This window comes from Solanum dulcamara, chromosome 9 (assembly GCF_947179165.1).
Source record: "Solanum dulcamara chromosome 9, daSolDulc1.2, whole genome shotgun sequence".
NCBI classification, from domain to species: domain Eukaryota; kingdom Viridiplantae; phylum Streptophyta; class Magnoliopsida; order Solanales; family Solanaceae; genus Solanum; species Solanum dulcamara.
The window spans coordinates 12491135-12512848 of record NC_077245.1 but is presented as its reverse complement, the minus strand read 5'-3'; the positions used below and the strand labels follow the sequence as shown (position 1 = coordinate 12512848).

General features: G+C 34.0%; 2 protein-coding genes and 1 pseudogene across 2 annotated transcripts; all 3 read left to right on the top strand.

The window, feature by feature from the left end:
• Positions 1–332: 332 nt before the first annotated feature.
• LOC129903009 (abscisic stress-ripening protein 2) lies at positions 333–1417 on the top strand. The gene is made up of 2 exons (XM_055978486.1): positions 333–770; positions 1062–1417. Exons 1-2 carry the CDS (start codon positions 618–620, stop codon positions 1242–1244), a joined length of 336 nt encoding a protein of 111 aa, XP_055834461.1. The 5' UTR covers positions 333–617; the 3' UTR covers positions 1245–1417.
• Positions 1418–3833: 2416 nt separating this feature from the next.
• On the top strand, positions 3834–4870 carry LOC129903197 (abscisic stress-ripening protein 3-like; annotated as a pseudogene).
• Positions 4871–20018: 15148 nt separating this feature from the next.
• LOC129904398 (abscisic stress-ripening protein 1-like) lies at positions 20019–21379 on the top strand. Its single transcript, XM_055979962.1, has 2 exons — positions 20019–20241; positions 20993–21379. The coding sequence occupies exons 1-2, from the start codon at positions 20095–20097 to the stop codon at positions 21173–21175; spliced, it is 330 nt and encodes a 109-aa protein (XP_055835937.1). The 5' UTR covers positions 20019–20094; the 3' UTR covers positions 21176–21379.
• The last annotated feature ends 335 nt before the right edge of the window (positions 21380–21714 follow it).

Genomic DNA, 21714 nt, shown 5'->3' with positions numbered 1-21714 from the left:
TTCTCACTTTTGTTATTTCTTGTTTTCGATATGTTTGTCCTATCTGACCTTTTATCTTGTTTTTCTCTCTTGAGCCGAGGGTCTTTCGGAAATAACCACCCTACCTTTCAAGGTGGGGGTTAGGTCTGCGTACATTCTATCATCCCCAGACCCCACCATACATGGTGGGACTATACTGAGCTTATTGTTGTTGTATATTTATTCCACTTATTTGTTTAGGTGCTAAAATCTCAGAAGGCCTTCTTTGTTAAGGAAAATTATATACATTTCACAGTTATAACATCCACCAGTCAAAACCTCACTTAGTTCGAAATAAATTAGAAATATTATTGAAATTTGTAACGTTTACACAAGTAATTAACTAATAATATATGATATTACTATATAAAAATATCATAAGAATTGAAGGTTCCACTTAATTAATAGATGGACTAATATAGAAAATCCCTTTCACAACATTTTCTCATCACTCACGCTAGCTAATATTTTTGGACAATTGTTTATACATGAATTCATCAGCTATAAATAATGGACTAGAAAAACGTTCACAAATCAAATTATCACACCCCCTTATATATTGACATTTTATCAACAATATATTAATTTTGAGAACCAATATGGCTGAAGAGAAACATCATCACAATTTGTTCCACCACAAGAACAAGGAGGAGGAAGAGGGTCCTGTCAATTATGAAAAAGAAGTGAAGCACCACAGCCATCTCGAGAAGATCGGTGAACTTGGTGCTGTTGCTGCTGGTGCTTTCGCTTTGGTACGTAAATTAGTAGTAACATATATTCTTTTATAGATATACGATCATTTCATTTACGTAGGAGAATCTTAATAGCTTAGTTGGTTGGCTACCTGAACTCTTATCTTGTTGGTGAGGGTTCGATTCCCCACATTGTTATCCCATCCCTGTTTTCCCTTCCCCTATGCCCAATTTCAAAAAAAAAAAAGAAGATCATTTCATTTACATTTCACATGTCTTCTTTAACCTCTACTTACTATGGAGTAATAAATTCTTCAATTTGTTACTTTTTGTGGTTGAATAAATATATAGCATGAGAAGCACAAGGAAAAGAAGGACCCAGAGAATGCACACAAGCACAAGATAGAGGAAGAGATTGCAGCAGCTGCTGCAGTTGGGGCTGGTGGATTTGCATTCCATGAACATCATGAGAAAAAAGATGCCAAGAAAGAGAAAAAGGAAGTTGAGGGAGGACACCACCACCACCACCACTAATATTATTTTACTAGTACTATTTCAGGCAGCTATGGACTGCATATCTAATATAAATAAAAGATAGTATGTGTTTTATATCCAGTTTTAATTTCTTTCGAGAGTTTGCTTTGATGTTTCTATGTTAATCTCACCATGTAATACTTTGTCCATGGATTAATTTGCTTTTTTAGTGTTAATCCCTTTTTCTTCCTTGTGTTCAAATAATGATAGTGAGTTATGACATCTTAATCTTCTAAAAAACCGATGGATATGGTCCGTTGAATCTCGATTTTAACAGCCTTATCCATCGGTTTCACAAACTCGACGAAGGCAAAATCGATGATGTACAGTCCGTCGATTATATGACGTTGATTTTTCTTAATAAATCGATCATGTTTGTTGATTATGATCCTCAATTTTGATTCATTTTTTAGTAATGAACATTTCTCCACTCATTTTAATATTAAAATAAGAGAGTTCACTAGTTAAATTGAAAAGAGCTCATCTATTAGGAGAAATTACTGAATTACACATATTCCTACCATATTTATTGATTCTCTCTGTAGTTTGAAATAATTATATTTATCAGATTTCAAATCAGAAACATATAGATAGCTACATTTTTGTTTGCTATCAGATACACTGAAATAGAGAGGTGAGCGAAAATAGGAGAAAGGCAAATGAGATTGATTTATGTATCTCAGATACATCCGAATCACACAAGATAAATGTATCTGGTGATACGTGATACCAGATACACAAGCAAGATTTGAGGAAGGCGAGCAAGATTTATCTATATATTTTAGATACACACGAATTCATTTGGATACATTATATCTAGAATAAATTACACCTAAGTTTTCCCTCCCCCCCCCCCCATATATCCCGAGATACATATACCTGGATGTATCTGGACACACCAGAATCTAATAAGATACGTAATATTGCAAACTAGCATGTATCTAAGTAATTAGCTCCTAAACGAGTGGACGTTCCATAATAAAGTGTGTTCTATGTTGAATCTTCACTTAGTAAAACAATAACTTTTACTCTAGAGTAAGTAGTGGTCCCAAACTTAAAATTATGATTGTTTAAGAGAAATAAAGTATCATTGTTGATACATAATAATCAAGATAGCATAAGTCTTAATAGCCAATACATTATGACCTTGTGTTATTTCGATTTTTCATGAATGTTTTTGAGAACAAGCTCATTCTCATAAAAAGCGGCTAAATTTTACACTCATATAATTGAAATCTGTCAAAGATGTTTCTTAATTTCGACACTCCAATCATACGATATACAAAATTTTATTAAGAGTTCTTAAACTCTACATCCACAAATCATTACAATATAAATACACTCACATAGTCACATCATAGGGAGAGAATAAATTAGTATACTAGTGCATTACACAACTAGTTATCATATAATTCATTTTTTCCATTGAACCTGATTATAGGATCTCGAATTTCTAGGTCGGGTTTTCGCATATATGACTCACAAATTTTTGAGCTTCAACTCCATCCCACTTGATGTACTTCAAACCCTTTATCTTCTTAAGACCTTAATTAGTGAATCTGCAAAATTATCACAAGAATTGACATAATCGAAATTAATGATATCACTTGTCAAATATTATCTTTTCATGAACCTGAATTCGCCATTATAATAACAATTTTAAACTCTATCAATAACATTGATGCTATCACAATAAATCAAAATTAGAAATATTAATTTTTCAATTGTACCACTTGTCAAAAAATGAATGTTGTTATTGGATCGATGAAGATATATATTATCCCAGTGAACCGAAATATTCATGTCTCAGAAGAACTTTTAGTTTTTCTTCATTTATTTTTCAATTGCACTTATATTTCACCAAGAGTAAATAATTTTAAGTTTCAAATTCTTACTTTATCTTTAATAAAATAATTTATAGACATATAAATATTTAATATTTACTTTATAATTTAAATCACAAATAGCAAAAGATTTCATTTTTTTCTTTAATTTCATTTCAGACTAAATAATATTGCATAAATTAAAATAAAGAAATAATAAGAATATTCTTAGAAATGTTGATGAATAATTTTATCCCTACACGCACGCATAAAAAAAGAAAAGAAGTTTGAAAAGGTAAATGTCGAACTATGGACATGTTATGTGTTTTCTGATTTAGGTAAGGGAACGGAAATTTTCAAACTAACATTTTCCTTTGATAATTATTCCACTTGTTTAATTAGGTGCTAAAATCTCAGAAGCATATTCGATTATAGCATCCACCAGTCAAAATTAAACCCCTTTTAGTTCGAAATAAAAATTAGAAATAATTATTGAAATTTCTAACGTTCACACAAGTAATTAATTAATTAATTAGTAATAATACTTCCAGAAGAAGTCAAATATAATTTTCTATAACAAGATGATATATAAAAAAATTAAATTGAAGGTGTGCCACCCAATTCATGGACTAATATAGAGATCCATTTCACAACATTTTCTTGTCAGTCATGCCAACTAGTAATATTTTTGGATATTATTATATATACAATTCATCAGCTATAAATAATGGACTAGAAAAATAAAAAATCAAAGCACTAATTGTCTATTGACATTTTGTCATCAATTAATTTTGAGAACCAATATGGCTGAAGAGAAACATCATCACCGTTTGTTCCACCACAAGAACAAGGAGGAAGAGGGTGGTCCAGTTGATCATGAAAAAAAAGTGAAACACCACAGCCATCTCGAGAAGATTGGTGAACTTGGTGCTGTTGCTGCTGGTGCTTTCGCCTTGGTACGTAAATAATAACACATCGATATATGATCATTTTATTTACATGACACAAGTCTTTTTTAATTTCCTAAATTGTGTGCCAAGTTATTTAAAATGGGATATGTACGGGGGTTACTATTATATATGGAGATAAATAGTAGGACTAATGACGCAAGATTTAGTTCCAAGTCTAAAGTGGTCATATCATGACTTTTCTAATGTCATATTTCGTTAGTCCTAAAATAAGTGTTACTTTTTCTTTTCAAGAGTTAATTTTGATCACTAATTTTTGAAATTAATTGGAAATAGATCAACTCAAAATTTTTAAAATTAAAATTTAGATATTCAAGAACTATACGAATTTTACTACAAGCTATAATTTTTTTCATTTGTCAATATAACGAAAAATGCATTGTCAAATGTTGATCAAAATTCACATAGCTTGAATCTCGAGAAGTATTGAAAAATGACAGATAATTTGAGATGGAGGAAGTATTAACTAGCCGTATGTTAGCGAAAATGCATGTACAACACCTTAGAGATGACATTGCACTATGTATGCTTGATAAATGAAAATAAGAAGTGTATTTATCTCTTTATATATATATATATTGATTGTATTTTATTTTTGTTCAACTTGTTACTCTTTTGTGGTTGAATAAATATATAGCATGAGAAGCACAAGGCAAAGAAAGACCCAGAGAATGCACACAAGCACAAGATTAAAGAAGAAATAGCAGCAGTAGCCGCAGTTGGGGCAGGTGGATTTGCATTTCATGAGCATCATGAGAAAAAAGATGCAAAAAAAGAGAAAAAGGAAGCTGAGGGAGGACACCACCATCACCACCAATAACTAAATTCAACAACTATTTTAGGCAGCTACCTATGGATTGCCTAAAATAAATATAGTTACTACTATATGTGTTTTAATTTCTGTCCAGTATGGATTAATTTGGTGTTTCTATGTTAAGATCACCTTGTAAGATTTTTTCTATTAATTTTGTTTTTGAGTGTTGATCTTTTTTTCTTCCTTGTGTTCTTTTTTTTTTAATGTAAATTTTACGCCTTCGATGGTGGAAACTTTTTATTTTATCAAAGATATATACAGAGAACAAGCAAGGGGGACGATAGCCTAAACCTAAGGAAATAAGCATTAATATACAACCTTGAAAACAGATCATGTAAAACAAAAACTAAAGAACAATATCATAAATTAAGATGTCCTTGTTATATAAATAGTACTTAGCTAGTGTATCTGCCACTTGATTCGAACTATCGCTATCGCGTAAAGTAATTCCCGCAATTTTCAGGCCATTTGGGATTTATCGTTGACCATATTGACTATAATCAGGGAATCACATTCCAAAATAAAGTTCGATAGCCATTTTCCATGCACCATTTGGCTCCAAAATAGGTTGATTTGGCCTCTGCTATATTACTCGTACTTTTACCAAAATGTTTTATAAAGGCTACTATTAAATTGCCCTTAAATCCCTTATTATACAGCCTGCACCAATCGATCCTTTAGAGTTGCAACTGCCATCTGTATTAACTTTTACCCAATTGTGTTCTGGCCACTGCCAAGGGCCAAGGCCAATCTCTATTACCAATCAAATAATGATAATGACATCTTAATCTTCTTTTCTTTTTTAACGTCTTATTTTGTTTGACTTTTGAATTAGATAATGGGTTCTAAAATTTATGTTCCATACGTGGTTACGCGATTTACAATTGTCTATAGCAGGAAATTCCAACTAACATCAATCTAATAATTAGTCACGCAAATTGACAACTTCTCAATTCTCATTTATGCATCTTCGCATTTTGTGAATTGTTTAGGCCCTTTCATCTTCACTATTTATTAACGGAAAATTCCATATTCTACTTTTTAAAAAAAATTAATTATCAGATAAAATAATTCACTATTTAATTATTCTAACTAAATATAAACTTATTAAATTTTAGTTTATTACTCTATCTTATTTTTTCTCTCATTCGATGCTCTAACCAATTTAGATTTATATTGCGTAAGGCCATTTACGGAGGGGTGGGGGGGGGGGGACATTCTCTAACAAAATTAAATTACATACCAAAATTTGAATTCGAGATATTTGATTAAGGATAGAGGGATTTTATCCGTCCACTATAATCCTTCTTGGTTACTTTATTTTTAAGAATCTCGTATCTTGTTTATAACTCCATCTATTTTAATTTATTGTATTAACTTGACTTGACACAAAATTTAAGAAAGTAAAAAAACTTTTGAATCTTATGGCAATATATGTGTATTGAACCAAAAATGCTCAAAAACCAGAAAATAAATCTCTCTCTACAATACTATCCTCTCTCTTCTCTCTATACTCAAACGCCGACAACATACAGAGCTGCCGGAATGGCCCTATCGCCGCCGGCGGCACTCCGCAGACCACCGGACTTAGTCCAAGAGGAGCCTCTCTCACCCAGGAACAAGACCCAACTGGAATCAACACCTAATTCCATTCGTAGCTCTTCGTATATCGGCTACAACGCGACCCCTGTAGAGATTTCGAAGGAGCAACTAGCTTGGGCACAAAAAATCATCTTCTGGTCACAAAATAGAAGCAATGGTGAAACTCAGGGTAAAGACGCGGAGTCTGATTCTAAACAATCAGATACACAACAAATTTCAAACGATTTCACACTCCCAATCGGAAAATCTGGGGATACCCAAGGTGACTCGGATACTGAGAGTGGTTCTTCTGATAAAGAGTTCTCTAACTCAGATGAGAATTTCTTGAATTTGAAGAGATTCGACACAGGTACACAAAATGTGGAAGACTCGGCGAGCGTATCAACTGGTGCTGGAAATGCCACACAGGAAAGGACCTCGAAACAGTCGAATGTCGACAGCGAAGAAACGACAAGGAGCAATATCCAAATTAATCCAAGTAAGAGTGTATCTATTCCGATTGAACATAAGTCGAAAGAGGTAACCCATTCTGTACAACAAGAGGTTAAGAATAATAAGGAAAATAAGGGTGAAAATGAATTGAATCCTATCGCTATAGAAACTGATACTCAGGACAACATAGGAAAAAATGATGCATATAATAACAGTACCAAGATTAATCATAACAATTCAGCATCTAACAAGACTCAACTCCCCCATGATCTTACCAAGCTAACATCCAACTTTGTTAAACACAACCCTCAGTATAAACCAAATATCCAGAATTCAAATGACAAACCTCCCACAAAATCAAAACAGCTACCCCAGTTACAGAGCCCCAAAATAGATTCTGTCCCAGAACCAAGTCCATTCACAGTTATACAAACTTATGCGACTAGACTAAGAGTTAACCAAAATAGAACTGAAGCGCCTATTAATATTTCACCTCCTGTCTACACCACAAGACAGGGCCTACCAGCTATAATCTATAAAAAAAGAAGACTTTTTTGTGAAACTTGCGTCTAGATGTAAGTATACTTTAATAGAAAAATTCACCAATACAATGCCCAAGATAGAGCTTATCAGAAGAAGCTTTATTCAGCAGACTCAACTCACGGGAGGTGTCAAAATTGCACATTTCAATGCAAGACACATTTACATTGATCTTGATAATGAGGAAGATCATATTTCAGTCTGGAATAAACAGAAAATGTATATTGATGGGCAACTTATGCGACTACAATTGTGGACTCCAACCTTTAGGCCAGAGGAGGAAACTCCTATCGTACCAGTTTGGGTCATACTACCAGAACTACCGTGGCATTGTTACAATAAAGAGTTTATAACCACCCTTTTAGACCCGATTGGTAAAACCCTGTACCTGGATGCAGCATCTCTTAAAAAACTAGAGATAGTGTTGCAAAAGTAAGGATACAAATGGATATCACCAAGGAAAGGCCTCAACATGTATGGTTAGGAATTGATGAAGAGGATCACAATAAAGGCAGATGGCAAGCTATACAATATGAAGGTTTACCTGAATACTGTTCTTATTGTAAGCATCAAGGACATACTATGACAAGATGTAATGTCAAGAGGAGAGATGAAGAAAGGAAAGGAGCTGAAGAAGCAAAGAATAATAAAACCAGGAAAGAAGATGACAACCAGGTATGTCCCTTACCCACTGTACAAATGTATGAGAATAATATATCTTTAACTAATGCAGGTACAAAAGAAAATCAAGCTGGGAGACAGAGACAGCACCAAAATAGGAACAAAAACAAGGAGGAACAACAAGAATGGCAAATTCAGAAAAAACCAAGATAGAAGGAACAACAAAAGAATGTTCAATCAAAGCAGAATCTAGCAAAGCAAACAGGTATTGACTTATCTCTCCCATCCCCTCAAGTCCCCATTAATGGCTTAGATGCTGATGCAAATGACACAATGGATGACGACTGCAACAAAAAAAAGGAAGGATTCAGGTATTGACTTATCTCTCCCACACCCTTAAGTCCCCATTAATGATTTAGATGCTAACACAAATGACACACTGGATGATGACTGCAATACGACAAAAAGGAAGGATTCAGGTATTGACTTATCTCTCCCACACCCCCAAGTCCCGATTATTGGTTTAAATGCTGACACAAATGATACACTTGAGGATGACTGCAATATTACAAAAATGAAGGAGCCAGGTATTGACTTATCTCTCCCACAGCCCCATGGCTCCCCCAATAATTTTAATGTTGTGAATGATGTAGCTGTTGTAGTTTATGGAGGTGAGGATGGGGGAATACAGGAAGAACCCACTAACTTGCAGGAAGGGGTTACCAGAGGGAGGGAAAGTACTTTGGTTGACCCTAGGAAAGACATTAGAGCTCCTGCTACCACAGAGGTAACTACTACAACTGTAATCAGAAAGGAGAGGTACAATGAATACTCACAACAAAAAGAGGACTGCTACACAATGGATAAGGAACCCCCGGATCCGAAAAGGCAAAATGAGAGTCCTCAGGCGTTTAACAACAAGGCTACATTAGCCCTTAGTAAGAAGAAAAGGGATGCGTTGAAGAAGAAAATTATTAAAGAAATGCAATCAGGACAACAGAGCTTACATGATGTACTGGTGGTGGAACATGCAGGCATCCATGTGACAGCCTTGCAAATTCAGAAACCGGATACTGGAAAATGTGCCCTTAACAAGGAAATTACTCCACAAGAACTAACAGATGAATACAGAGTCACACATTCTGAGGATGAGGAAGATCCTGACCAATATGATGAGGTTCAAAAAGAAGAGGAGGAAAGGAGGGCTCTGTCTACCAGGGGTCAGCAAGAAAATAGGAAAAAGAAACAACAAGATAACACAACAAGTTCGGATAATGCTATTTGCAAAAGTGGCATCAAAACAAGGTCTAAATCAAATAAGTCTCAATGATTAATACCATATGTTGGAATGCAAGGAGTATTGATACTCAGGGTTCACTGGATAGACTCCAAAAACTCAAAGACTATCAAAAAATATCTATGATGGCAATTCTTGAACCATTCTCAAACCAATCACACCTCAATTCCCATAAAATTCAGCTTAATATGGACAGTGCTATTCATAATTCCAACAACAAAATTTGGCTCTTGTGGAATAAAGATGTAACAAGCTCCATTATAGATCAGGATGAGCAGCAGATTACCTGTGAGATCAAACATGTTACATGGCATATTACCTATCTCACAACCTTTGTTTATGCTAAATGTAAAGATCATTTGAGAAGAGATCTTTGGGATAAACTACTACTATATTCCAATGTAGGCAAACCATGGTGTACAATAGGGGATTTTAATGTAATCACTGGCATTGAAGAGAAGCTGGGGGGCATACCCTACAACATGAACAAAAGTTTTGAATTCATAAGTACTATTGAAGCTTGTGGACTCATAGACTTGGGTTTTCATGGTGCAAAGTATACATGGTGTAACAACAGAGAGAATGATGCCAGGATTTGGAAGAGACTAGATAGAGCTATGGTAAATGATAAGTGGTTAGACATGATGCCTATGAATACTATTACTCATTTAGCTTCCACTGGATTAGACCATTGCCCTTTATTCATGGAGTGTGCAGAGAGACAGAACAATACCCCTAAATATTTTAAGTTTCTACACTGCTGGGTTGATAATGATAGCTTCCTTGATGTAGTAAAAACGTGCTGGGGAAAACCTGCTGCAGGAAATCCTATGACAAGATTTCAGGAAAAAATGAAAAGAGTGCGAAGCACTCTGAGTAAGTGGTCAAGACAAGAATATGGTGATATTTTCTCTTCCATCACTGATTTTGAGACAAAAGTTAGAGAGGCTGAGGATGCAATAATCAGTGATAACTTCGAAGATAATAGAACCAAGTTGAAATTGATCAATGCCAAATACATCAGGTATCTAAAGATAGAGCAATCCATCCTCAAACAAAAAACTCAACTCCAATGGTTTAAGGAAGGGGATGCCAACTCCAATTACTTCCATGCTATCATTAGAGGGAGAAGGAGAAGACTGTATATTCACAAAATTGAGGATGATCAGGGTAATAGTATTCAGGGAAATGAGGAAATTGCCAAGGCTGCATGTCATTACTTTGAAAAGATATTCACTACAGACAACAAGAAAATCAATGAAGATTTCCTTAAGTACATACCTAGAAAGGTCAGTGACAATCAAAACCACATGTTGCAAAAGGTACCTACTAAAGAGGAGTTACAGAAAGTGATTTTCTCTATGAGTGGTACTTCTGCTGCAGGTCCTGATGGGATGAGTGGCAAGTTTTTCTAGGTATGCTGGGACATTATCAGTGAGGACCTTTTGGAGCTGATTCTATTTTTCTTTAATGGCCATGACATCCCAAAATACGTCTCCCATGCATGTCTGGTTCTAATCCCAAAAGTTGAACATCCTAATAGACTATCTGAATTCAGACCTATATCTCTCAGCAATTTTAGTAGCAAAATAATCTCCAAACTCCTTAGTAGTAGACTAGCTCCCATCCTTCCACATCTTATTTCTGATAATCAGTCTGGATTTGTCCAAGGAAGGAGCATATCTGAGAACATTATGCTGGCTCAAGAAATTATACATAACATAAACAAACCCAAAATTGGAGATAATGTGGTTATTAAACTTGACATGGCCAAGGCTTATGATAGAGTCTTATGGTCCTTTATCTGTCTTGTCATGAGAAAGATGGGATTTGGGGAAACCTTCATAGACATGGTATGGAGAATAATGTCTAACAATTGGTACTCTGTCATCATAAATGGCAGCAGGCATGGTTTTTTCCACTCAACAAAAGGTCTCAAACAGGGAGACCCACTCTCTCCTACTCTCTTTGTTCTTGGTGCATAGGTGCTGACCAGAATGTTAAACAACCTTCATCAGCACTATCTATACACTGGTTTTCAAATGGAGAAAAGGGGTCCTCAAATTAACCATTTGAGTTTTGCAGATGACATTATTATTTTCACCTCAACTTCCAAGTATTCTCTTCAACTCATCATGAAGACTCTTCAGATGTATGAAGGCATTTCTAGGCAGCTTATTAATAAGGACAAAAGCCAAATCTTAATCCCTACCAATACACCTGCTGATATAATGGATAGAGTAGTGACCATCACTGGTTATAAATGCACTCATGGGCCTATGACATACTTGGGATGTCCATTGTATATAGGAAGACAAAGGGTCATATATTTCACTGGTATAGTTTCAAAAGTGATTGCTAAAATTCAAGGGTGGCAGACAAAGATGCTAAGCTATGGGGGGAGAGCCACTTTGATCAAATCAGTGCTTCAATCACTTCCTATACATCTGTTATCTGTCATAACCCCTACCAGAACCACTTTGAAACAAATAAAATGCCTTATAGCTGACTTCTTCTGGGGTTGGGATAAGGAGAAAAGGAAGTATCACTGGGCCTCTTGGGAAACCCTGAGCTTACCATATGAGGAGGGAGGTATTGGTGTAAAAAACTTGGAAGATATATGCCTGGCAATGCAATACAAACATTGGTGGTTGTTCAGAACTAAGAGATCTTTATGGGGGGATTTCTTGAGAGCTAAATACTGCCAAAGAGCTCACCCTGTCACAAAAAAGTGGCATACAAGTCAATCTCTCATGTGGAAGAACATGATGAAGAACAAAGGTGACATAGAACCTCACATTAAGTGGAACTTATGTTCAGGAAACTGCAGTTTCTGGTGGGACGATTGGCTGGGTATTGGCCCTCTAGCCAATCACTATGAATATATTCCAAGATTCAACAACTCCACTGTCTCCATGTTCATGACAAATGGAAAATGGAATGAAGAGAAAATCAGGCAACAGGCCCCTCAACACATGATACACACAATTCTCAATACTAAAATCATGTACCAACAAAACACATTAGATCAAGCTCAATGAAAGCTGCAATCACGTGGAAATTTCACTTGTAAATCAGCTTGGGAAAATGTGAGAAAGAAAAAAAACAAGACATTGATAGATAGGATGACATGGCATGCTAACATCCCTTTCAAGGCTTCATTCTTGCTTTGGAGAACATTGAGACACAAACTGTCAACCAATGATAAACTGGTTTCTTTTGGGAGAGAAACCGCAGAGTGCTCATGCTGCTACAGGCCTGGTTTGGACAACATAGATCACATATTTATCTCGGGAAGCTTTGCTAAACACATCTGGACATATTTCTCCAACTGGGGGGGAATCAGGCAGGACCACAACTCCATTAGAGACATCTTGATAAGATGGTGGACCTACAAACCAAACAATACTGTACATAAACTCATGTTGCAAGCCCTCCCTATATTTATTTGCTGGAATGTCTGGAAGAACAGGTGTGCAAGTAAATATGGAGGAAAGAAATCTAGTACTACTAGGGTGAAGTTCAATATAATCAAAGAAATATACATGATTATTACTACAGCTTTTCCATATATCCAATGGCCACCAGCTTGGAAGGATCTAATTATTTGGATAGAAAACTGTAAGCATGACATAAAAGTAACCCAGGTTAAATGGCTCAAACCCCCCCTAACATAGTTAAACTTAACACTGATGGGAGTGCCATAGGCAACCCAGGAAAGATAGGAGCAGGAGGCATAGTAAGGGATCATAAGGGTAATCTGATATATGCTTTTGCCTCTCCTTTGGGAGTTGGAACAAATAATCAAGCGGAAGTGCAGGCAACCAGTTTTGGCATTAATTGGTGCATTCAACATGGTTATAATAGAGTAATATTGGAAGTAGATTCAGAACTTGTGATCAAGTGGCTGAATCTGGACATCAAACCACCCTGGAACATTCAAAACTACGTTAATGAACTCCAACAACTGGTCCAACTGCTAGAATACTTCCAATGCAAACATGTTTTTCGGGAAGCAAATTTTCCAGCTGATACATTATCTAAGTACAGCCATACACTTGATAATACACAACACTTCTACAACCTTCAACAACTTCCACAAGAAACCAAGGGCTACATAAAGCTAGACAAGATAGGAATGGCAAGCTTCAGGAGAAGAAGATTAAAAAGGATAAAACAACCTTCTTGAACATTTTTTTATCTCTAATTTTCCTAACTTGGCTACGATTGGTGTTGCTGCAACTTTCCTTGGACCTACTTGGTACGACATGTCTAAAAAGAGCAAAGATGAAAAGAATTTCCCCAACCCATGCGAGATAGAAGGTTCGTATACTTGTTCTTGAATAGGACTAGTGTAGGCTACTTTCTTGTATTCTCATGGAAGGGGAGAGTCTCCCTCATTTATGCTTTCTTAGTTGATTTGTACCGAGAGGAGTCCTCTCACAGGTTTAATGCTTTCTAGTTATAGTTAGTCTCTCTTTTGTATCGGGGATGAGTTAGCCGACCTTAATAGGTTAGCCGACTTATGAACCACCATAGGATCGGAGGTAAGGTTTATGTCCCCCTCCTTGTATTTTATTTTGATTATTTATGTTAAGGCTTGGGGGTGCTGCTCAGCCCCTGACTGTGCACGAGAGGTGGGAGCCTCGTGTAGGGTCTGTTCCCATAAAAAAAAAAAAAATGCTCTTTAATTTGTGATAATTATACTCTACTACAGCCCACAAAATTACTTTACGTAATTTATTCAAGGTTTTTAATTCTTATCTGAATTGAGCCCAAAGGAAGAGTTTAAGTGCTCTAGAGGGCTGCCCATGGGCCACAATCCCCTCATGGTCTTCAAAAAATTCAAACTAAGAGTCAAATGAAAAATCTAAATTAGATGAATCCAACGCAAAAATAATAGTCTGAAAGTTCCATACATAACTTCTGAAACTCGCAAATTAGGAACGCAATCACTATAAGCGAAATCTCAAGAGCAAAGTTCCAACAATTTTAAAAAAAATTCCCAATCAAATTTTGTTTACCAAAGATGATGAGAACGTGAACTCACAACCATTTATGCGTTGGAGAGATCGTTTCTTATTTTGTGATTCATGATGTCTCACCTATAGGGGATGATAGACCCTCACTAGATCTACCTCTCCACAAATTTTTAATAGATTCCATATACTTATATTATTGTATATAAGTGTATGGATACCACCAATAACTTTGTATATTATTGTATATTGGGTGTATAATATTGTATATCAAGTTTTTAAATATTTTTGTAAAAAAACATATGAAAAATTTATATATTGTTGTATATTATGAGTATATTTGTATACTGGATTGTGTTTTGGGGCTAAATATTTGTAATGTAAGTTTAGGAGTATATTTTTGCAATGTACGTTAGGTAGTTGTACTTTTATGAAATTTCTCCCTTTAATTTTTTTTTTTAGTGTTAAACATGCCATATGCGATGTTAAAATTAAAAAATTGTCAAATTAAGAAATAAACATTTTTCTTAAAAAAAACTAAAATAAAAGTAAGATGAACAAATTGCTCCCTCTATTTACTTTTATTTTTTCACTATACTAAAAATAAATTTCCACTTTTGCTTTTGGATGTTAACTGCCAATCAAGAAAAAAGACATTTTCTTTATCAATGTGTGCCCATGATTGATAGAATGATGAGTAAGAGTCACTTATTGGACATCCAAGTTGCTGACTTATGCTGGAAGGGTTTATCTGTTCTAATTTTGTTTGCTATTCAAACTTTTGGGCTCAGATTTTTGTTTTGCCAAAGAAACTTCTTCGAGCAACTTACATAAATAGCTATAGTTACAGTATTATTGAATTTGAATAGTTATAAATATGTTATTTATCAAGAATAACTATAGTTTATCTCTATAACTATTTATTTATTTATACAATAATACAATCATAAATATAATGCATCAAATAAGATAAAATTTGTTATTATAACTGACACCCTTTTATTTACGTCCCTAAAACTCTCAATTTTCCATTGTTAAATTAACAACTACTATTTATCTATTGAAGGCATATCTGGTTGGAATTTAAAGAAATTAACAAAAAATTTGGGATACATTTCTTCTTCTATTGTCTCCATTGTTCTTATTAAAATATGGCACATCCGATTAAAATATCAAGGATGCAACTCATTATAGAAACTTAATGTATTAATATATCAAATAGGGTAGTATATCATGTTAGCATACAACGCGACAATTTAAATACCCTTAAGAATACAAAAATACAATGTACATATGAATACCCCTGATATTAAACAAAAAATTGATACATTGAACAACCCAGAAAAAGAAAAAATAGAACATAACACAAAATAGTATTCAAATATACGAACATATGAATACTTTGATTTCAAATGAATACAAGTATTTATATATCTTAATGTATTAATATATCAAGGGTACATATAGAATTTAATGTATTAATATATCAAACAAGTTAAAATATATCAATCTAGCATATGAACACAATAGTTTAAATATATCAACCTTATGAATACACCTATATCATATACATGTGAATACCCTTGTTGTTAAATAAAAAATTGATACATTAGACAACTCACTAAATTTAAATGCATTAATTGATTAGGTATGCATTAATTGTTTTGCTACTAAATATTTGCTTAATTACGTATACAATTAAAAAGAAATAATTATATATATATAATTAACTTTGTTATTTAATATTTAATTATAACCATATAATATAAAAAAGTAAATTATAGCTATTAATATTAAATATATATTGATGTTTGTTATATCTGGCAGTTTTTCAACTTCTTAAAGCTATTGCGTCCATCCGTAGAACTTGTCCATATTCCAGATTCAATTAAAACTTGTACATAATTGTCCATTTTGATATATAAAGTCTTTTTATTACCTTAAAATATATATTTTTTGTTTTACCTTTAATATTAACTACTTCTTCTAAATTATTTTTCAAGTTTACTAAAGACTATACATTAATTAATATAAATATTATGATAAAATATATAACTCATTTATTATTCTTTAAATATGTGCAATTACAAATAAATAAAAATGAACGGAGGAAAAAACAGAGGGAGTACTAAGAATCGTATATTCTTGTATATCATTTAACTCAGTGGTACATGGTGTCTGTAAATTATTGGTGCACATAATTCCTCCCAATATATATTGAATGAGTAAGCGCCATTTGTTGCAAGATATCTTTGTAACAAAATATATGTAACGATCTGTCTCTGTCATTATGGATAGGCCACTTGGGAAAGGAATTTGGGCAAGAAAATTTTGGGTAGTAACTTTAGAAAATTTTAGCTTAGGTCAGATTTGGATGAATTCTAAGTCAAGTGAAATCTAAGGTGTCACGGTACAAGGTGGGAGGGGGGGACGAATCGACAATCTGATTGAGTTAGCTGATAGCCAAGATGATACGGAGTTGTTATGGCTTTACGGAATCACAAAATTTGATTTGGCGTGAAGGGTATGATTTAAGACGCCATGGGATGAGGGTGTGTTGTGAAATGAAAGTTTGGAGCTCAATTTTTGAACTCTCTGCTTGCGTGCAACCCGCCAGAGTGGGATTACTTCCGCCATAGTGGGATGGTCCTGCTGTGGCGGGACAGTCGTGAACTTAAGTCGGAAAAAACCTCAGAAACAGTTTATTTCATTCCCTCTTCGTTCTTGAAAGACCTAAAATGACCTAGGGCGATTTCCTACTGGTTTCCATCCCAATTTGTGCCAAAGGTAAGTAATTTACTCCCTAAACTTGTAAATTGATTCCTAGAACCCATAATCTATGGTGGGTGATCTTGAGGGAGGGTTTTAACTTGAAAACTAATGGTGGAAAGTAGCCCTAGAATAAGGTTTAGGATCATGAGTTTGTCCTAGGATGAGAATTGTGTTATTATTCATCTTAGTTAGGTCATTTTTGTTGATCCTTTGTATGTAATTACTGTTTTTAGATAAAAAAAAATAAGTGGAACGAACCCAGAAAGAAAAAGCTCTTACACCCTAGAGTTGTTGAAACTCAAATTCGAGATAGGTGATGATTTTGCTTCCCGTATGTATTTCATGTATATGCTAAATTACTTCATTATATGCATGTGTGTATGTGAATAGGGAAGCATGCTAAGAAATATGTGAAATTTCACTTCTGGCATGTTTTTAATGAATCTGTTCTGGATGATATAATGTTGACCATTGTTGGTAGGTTGTAATTGCTTGTATGTTGAATCAGATGTCACGTTCAGACACATAATTGGATCGGGGTGTCACGTTTCGACATACATTTGAATCGAATGTCACGTACCGATATAAACCTTGGATTGAGTGTCACATTTCGATACAAATTAAGTGTGTACAGGTCCCATGAGAGGGCCTTTATATGAAATTTCATGATATTGGGATTGAAGAATCGTAATCTTGTTGAATACTGTGTGAGATGAAAATGGATAAGTTATTCTGTATATATGTGATTAGTATGTTGGGTTTACTTGTCCATGATTCGCTTACTAGCCAGCTGCGTGATCTTACCAGTACACTGTTGACTTTGTATACTGATACTACACTTGCTCTGTCTTTATTGAGTACAGGACATATTCAGTCGGTTGCGGAGAGACCTCGTCTAGAGGAGTAATAGTATCCGAGTTCAAGGGTGAGTTATTCTTTTGGGCTACCATGGACTCTCCTCTATTCTAGTCCTTCTTTCGGGACTTGAATGTTTAGAAACTAGTGTCATTTAATGACTTTCTTTGGGAATTGTATTTTTTTTCTTAGACTTAATGGTTGTTAGAGTTTTGGTATGATTGATTGTCAGTTCCTAGAATGATTTCTGTATTTTTGGGTTGATAACTAGATTTTTCGAAGTTTATGGAAACTCAGCTAATATTTTTGTTGATTTAAACCTGCTTCCGCATCTTTAAAATTATTTATATTTTGCGATTATTGTTAGTTGGGCTGTTGTAATGGTTCTCCCACTAAAGAATTAGTGTGGGTGTCAATCACAACAGATCGAGTTTGTGACAATATAAGTCAATTTTCAAATTGAAAATATAATTATAAAGTTTTTGAAAACTGAAATGAGAAAAAACAAAACATAAAATTAACTTGAATGACAATTACATGACATTTCCATCTTGTAGTAGGGACATAGTGTTTGTTTCTCTCTGTTGGTGTAATATATCACAACTATAATAAATTACAGCTGAAAATAAAATAAATAAAATGAAGAAAAATGTATTCAGGCTGAAGTGAGAATATCTCGCTCTCTTTAAGGAGATTTAAGTCCACTGCGGCATTTACACCGATATAGTAGTAATACTCTTGACTTGTCTCCTCCAGGATATAACAGCCCAACAACAGCGTATAACTCAAGCAACTCCGAATTAGTTGAAGAGTCCAAAGCTCCACCACAAGAACACCCTCCTTCAACATATAAATACTCTCTTTTATATAGTGAATATAGTTGAAGACTTAGAATAGGTTTTTGTCTCAACTCTCTCTTTCACTACTACACACTATAATATTTTTCTACACTACAATATTTTTCCACACTTCACATATTTCATCTCATCTTAAACACAAAGGAAGATGCACCATTATTTATAGGTGAAGAAGTCTTCCATGTAATCAATGGATAGAATGAGGGGTGGTAATGTGGATAGATAAATGTGATAGATGTTACATAAGTTATAAGAAACTAATGACCATATGAGTTACAAAAAACTAATGATCATGAGAGTTACAAGAACTAATGGTCATATAAGTTATAGGAACTAATAGTTATCTTCTACCACACCCACTAACATATACACTTAATATTTTATTTTAATAATAAAATGCGTATAAGACCCTCTCCTTTGCCACATGTGCTCTGTTAGCCTTAATCTCTAAGTAATCCCATATTTTGGTTGATAATTCACAATCTAATCTTATCTAATTATGTAGCTCCTCCTACTTAAAGAGGAAAAAGGTGATGGTGATTGGCAATTGGGAAAGAAATTATTTTTCTAAAAATAACTCCAAATTAATTTGTTGATGATATATATGCGTGTAAAACATATATACTACTATTGAACGAAAGAAACAAAGTATATATACTATAATATTGAACGAAAGAAAAAACAAGTCTAAAGATAATCAAGCAATTAAAATCTGTTGAGTCTTTCATCTGCAATCGAATGCAGTCAATGAAACCACAAGAAAAGATATTATAAAAAAATTTATTTACCAGTCATATAGATATTGGGTCTAACTCAATTTCAAAAACTAATTTAGAAAAGAAAATTGTCCAAAATCATATAAGGATCCGAGTCAATTTTCCACCTCCGATGTAGTATTCTTTCTTCATTCATCACACTCCCCCCCCCCCCCCCCCCCACCGACAGGGGCCAACATTAGTGGTCCAACTCTATAGATCTTGAACCTAATTTCATTATCTTTTAGGTGATAACAACAACAACATCAACAACAACAACATACCCAGTGAGATCCCACAAGTATAAAAATTATTTTACACAATTAAGATACATAAATTACACGATAGTTGATCAGTTGTATGACTAGCAAAGTGCCACCTCATTGCACAACTATTTAATTTAGAGTAAGTTCACTAGTAATATTAATGAATGAATCACTTATAAGTAGAGCACTTCACAAATCATAATTAAATCAATTATATCACACACTTTGTGAATCTAATATATTACTTCATAGTCCTAATATTCTATCAAATGGAGGAGGAGAAACACCATCACTTGTTCCACCACAAGGACAAGGCGGAGGAGGGCCCTGTCGATTATGAAAAAGAAGTGAAGCACCACAACCATCTCGAAAAGATCGGTGAACTTGGTGCTGTCTCTGCCGGCGCTTACGCCTTGGTATGCATATAAACATTTTTTATCGTGCTCTAAATAAAAAATTTATCAGATCATTTTTCTCTATTCAAATTATAACCGATCATCATAAAAGATCTCATTTAATTTCCTCTAAAGTTCCTCTATCGTGAACGTATTTCATTAGAAAGGTCACCATCATGTGCTTGTGATCTAAAAAACAAGAATTCTACCCCGATTAAAAAATAATTGTTTTATCACTCGATGTCCTGATATTCAATTTACACCGATTTTGTGATTTGATTAATTTGAATTTATGTCTGGAATTTTATTTTGATTGAGAATAAGGTAGTAATTACCCCAACTTTCCGTGATCTAACATACGTTTGTTACTTTTATTCGAAAATGATCTTGTGAAGTTATTGGATTGCCGGAACAACAATATTTATTTAATCGAGTGCAATTTATGCGCTTATAATTTCACGTTAAGTTGCCCTACAATAACACATAACCTTCCTCAGCTATGTACAACTCTTTGTTAAAAATTCAAAGGAAATCAAAGCTTCTTCGTATTTTTAAAAAGACATATATAGTCATGCTGAAATTACTTGGTAGTTGTATAAATTATCTGATTAAAAGTAAATACAAAGTTAAGTAAAACTATTAATTAGTAAATTGAAATGAAAGTATATATATCACGTAAATTAAAAAATTAATCTTTGTAAATTGGCTCTACATCAATATTAATTAGTTTTTCCCTCTTTTGTTGGTGATCATAACAAACATGGCTAATTAGCATGAGAAACATGAGGCAAAGAAAGATCCAGAATATGCACACAAACACAAGATACAGGAGGAGATTGCAGCAGCTGCTACAGTAGGTGGAGGTGGATTTGCATTCCATGAGCACCATGACAAGAAGGATGCCAAGAAAGAAGAAAAAAAAGCTGATGGGGGACACCACCACCGCCTCTTCTAAACTGATATTTTAGTTACTTCTTTAGTATCTGTTGAATTTTCCTTTTTTATATGGAGTGTTGTCAAATGCTCTTTAGTAAACGTGTACAACAACAATAAGTCCAGTATGGCATATATGCATCTTATTTTTATCTCTGTGTGATGTAGAGAGGTTATTCTCCTCGGGTAGAGGTGTGATTTTCTAAATAATCATGTGTGTTTTTGACTTTCCTCGCAATTTTCTTTTAAATCATCTTGTATAGTGTTGTTTTTTAAAGTGATGTAATAAGAGCATGTTTGGATGGATTTATTTTAAGTAATTTATAAATTAAAATTTGTTTATAAATTAAAAAAATAATAAGTAGATGTAGCCTAACTTTTTTTTTAAACAACTTATAAGCTGCTTAAAATAAGTCCATCTAAAAAATTTAATTATTTATTGGGGCTTATTTTAAGCACAAAATGACTTTGAGTTAGCCGTTCAAACACTCAAAAAAGCTGAAAACAACTTATAAGTAACTTATAAGTCAATCCAAACGGGCTCGAAATGGCTTTCTTTAT

Bases quoted from the DNA above. Each gene is read 5' to 3' on its own strand.
- LOC129903009 (XM_055978486.1), top strand. From the start codon at position 618: ATGGCTGAAGAGAAACATCATCACAATTTGTTCCACCACAAGAACAAG. The intron at 771-1,061 runs GTACGTAAATTA...ATAAATATATAG, and splicing joins CTGCTGGTGCTTTCGCTTTG to CATGAGAAGCACAAGGAAAA.
- LOC129904398 (XM_055979962.1), top strand. From the start codon at position 20,095: ATGGAGGAGGAGAAACACCATCACTTGTTCCACCACAAGGACAAGGCG. The intron at 20,242-20,992 runs GTATGCATATAA...ATGGCTAATTAG, and splicing joins CTGCCGGCGCTTACGCCTTG to CATGAGAAACATGAGGCAAA.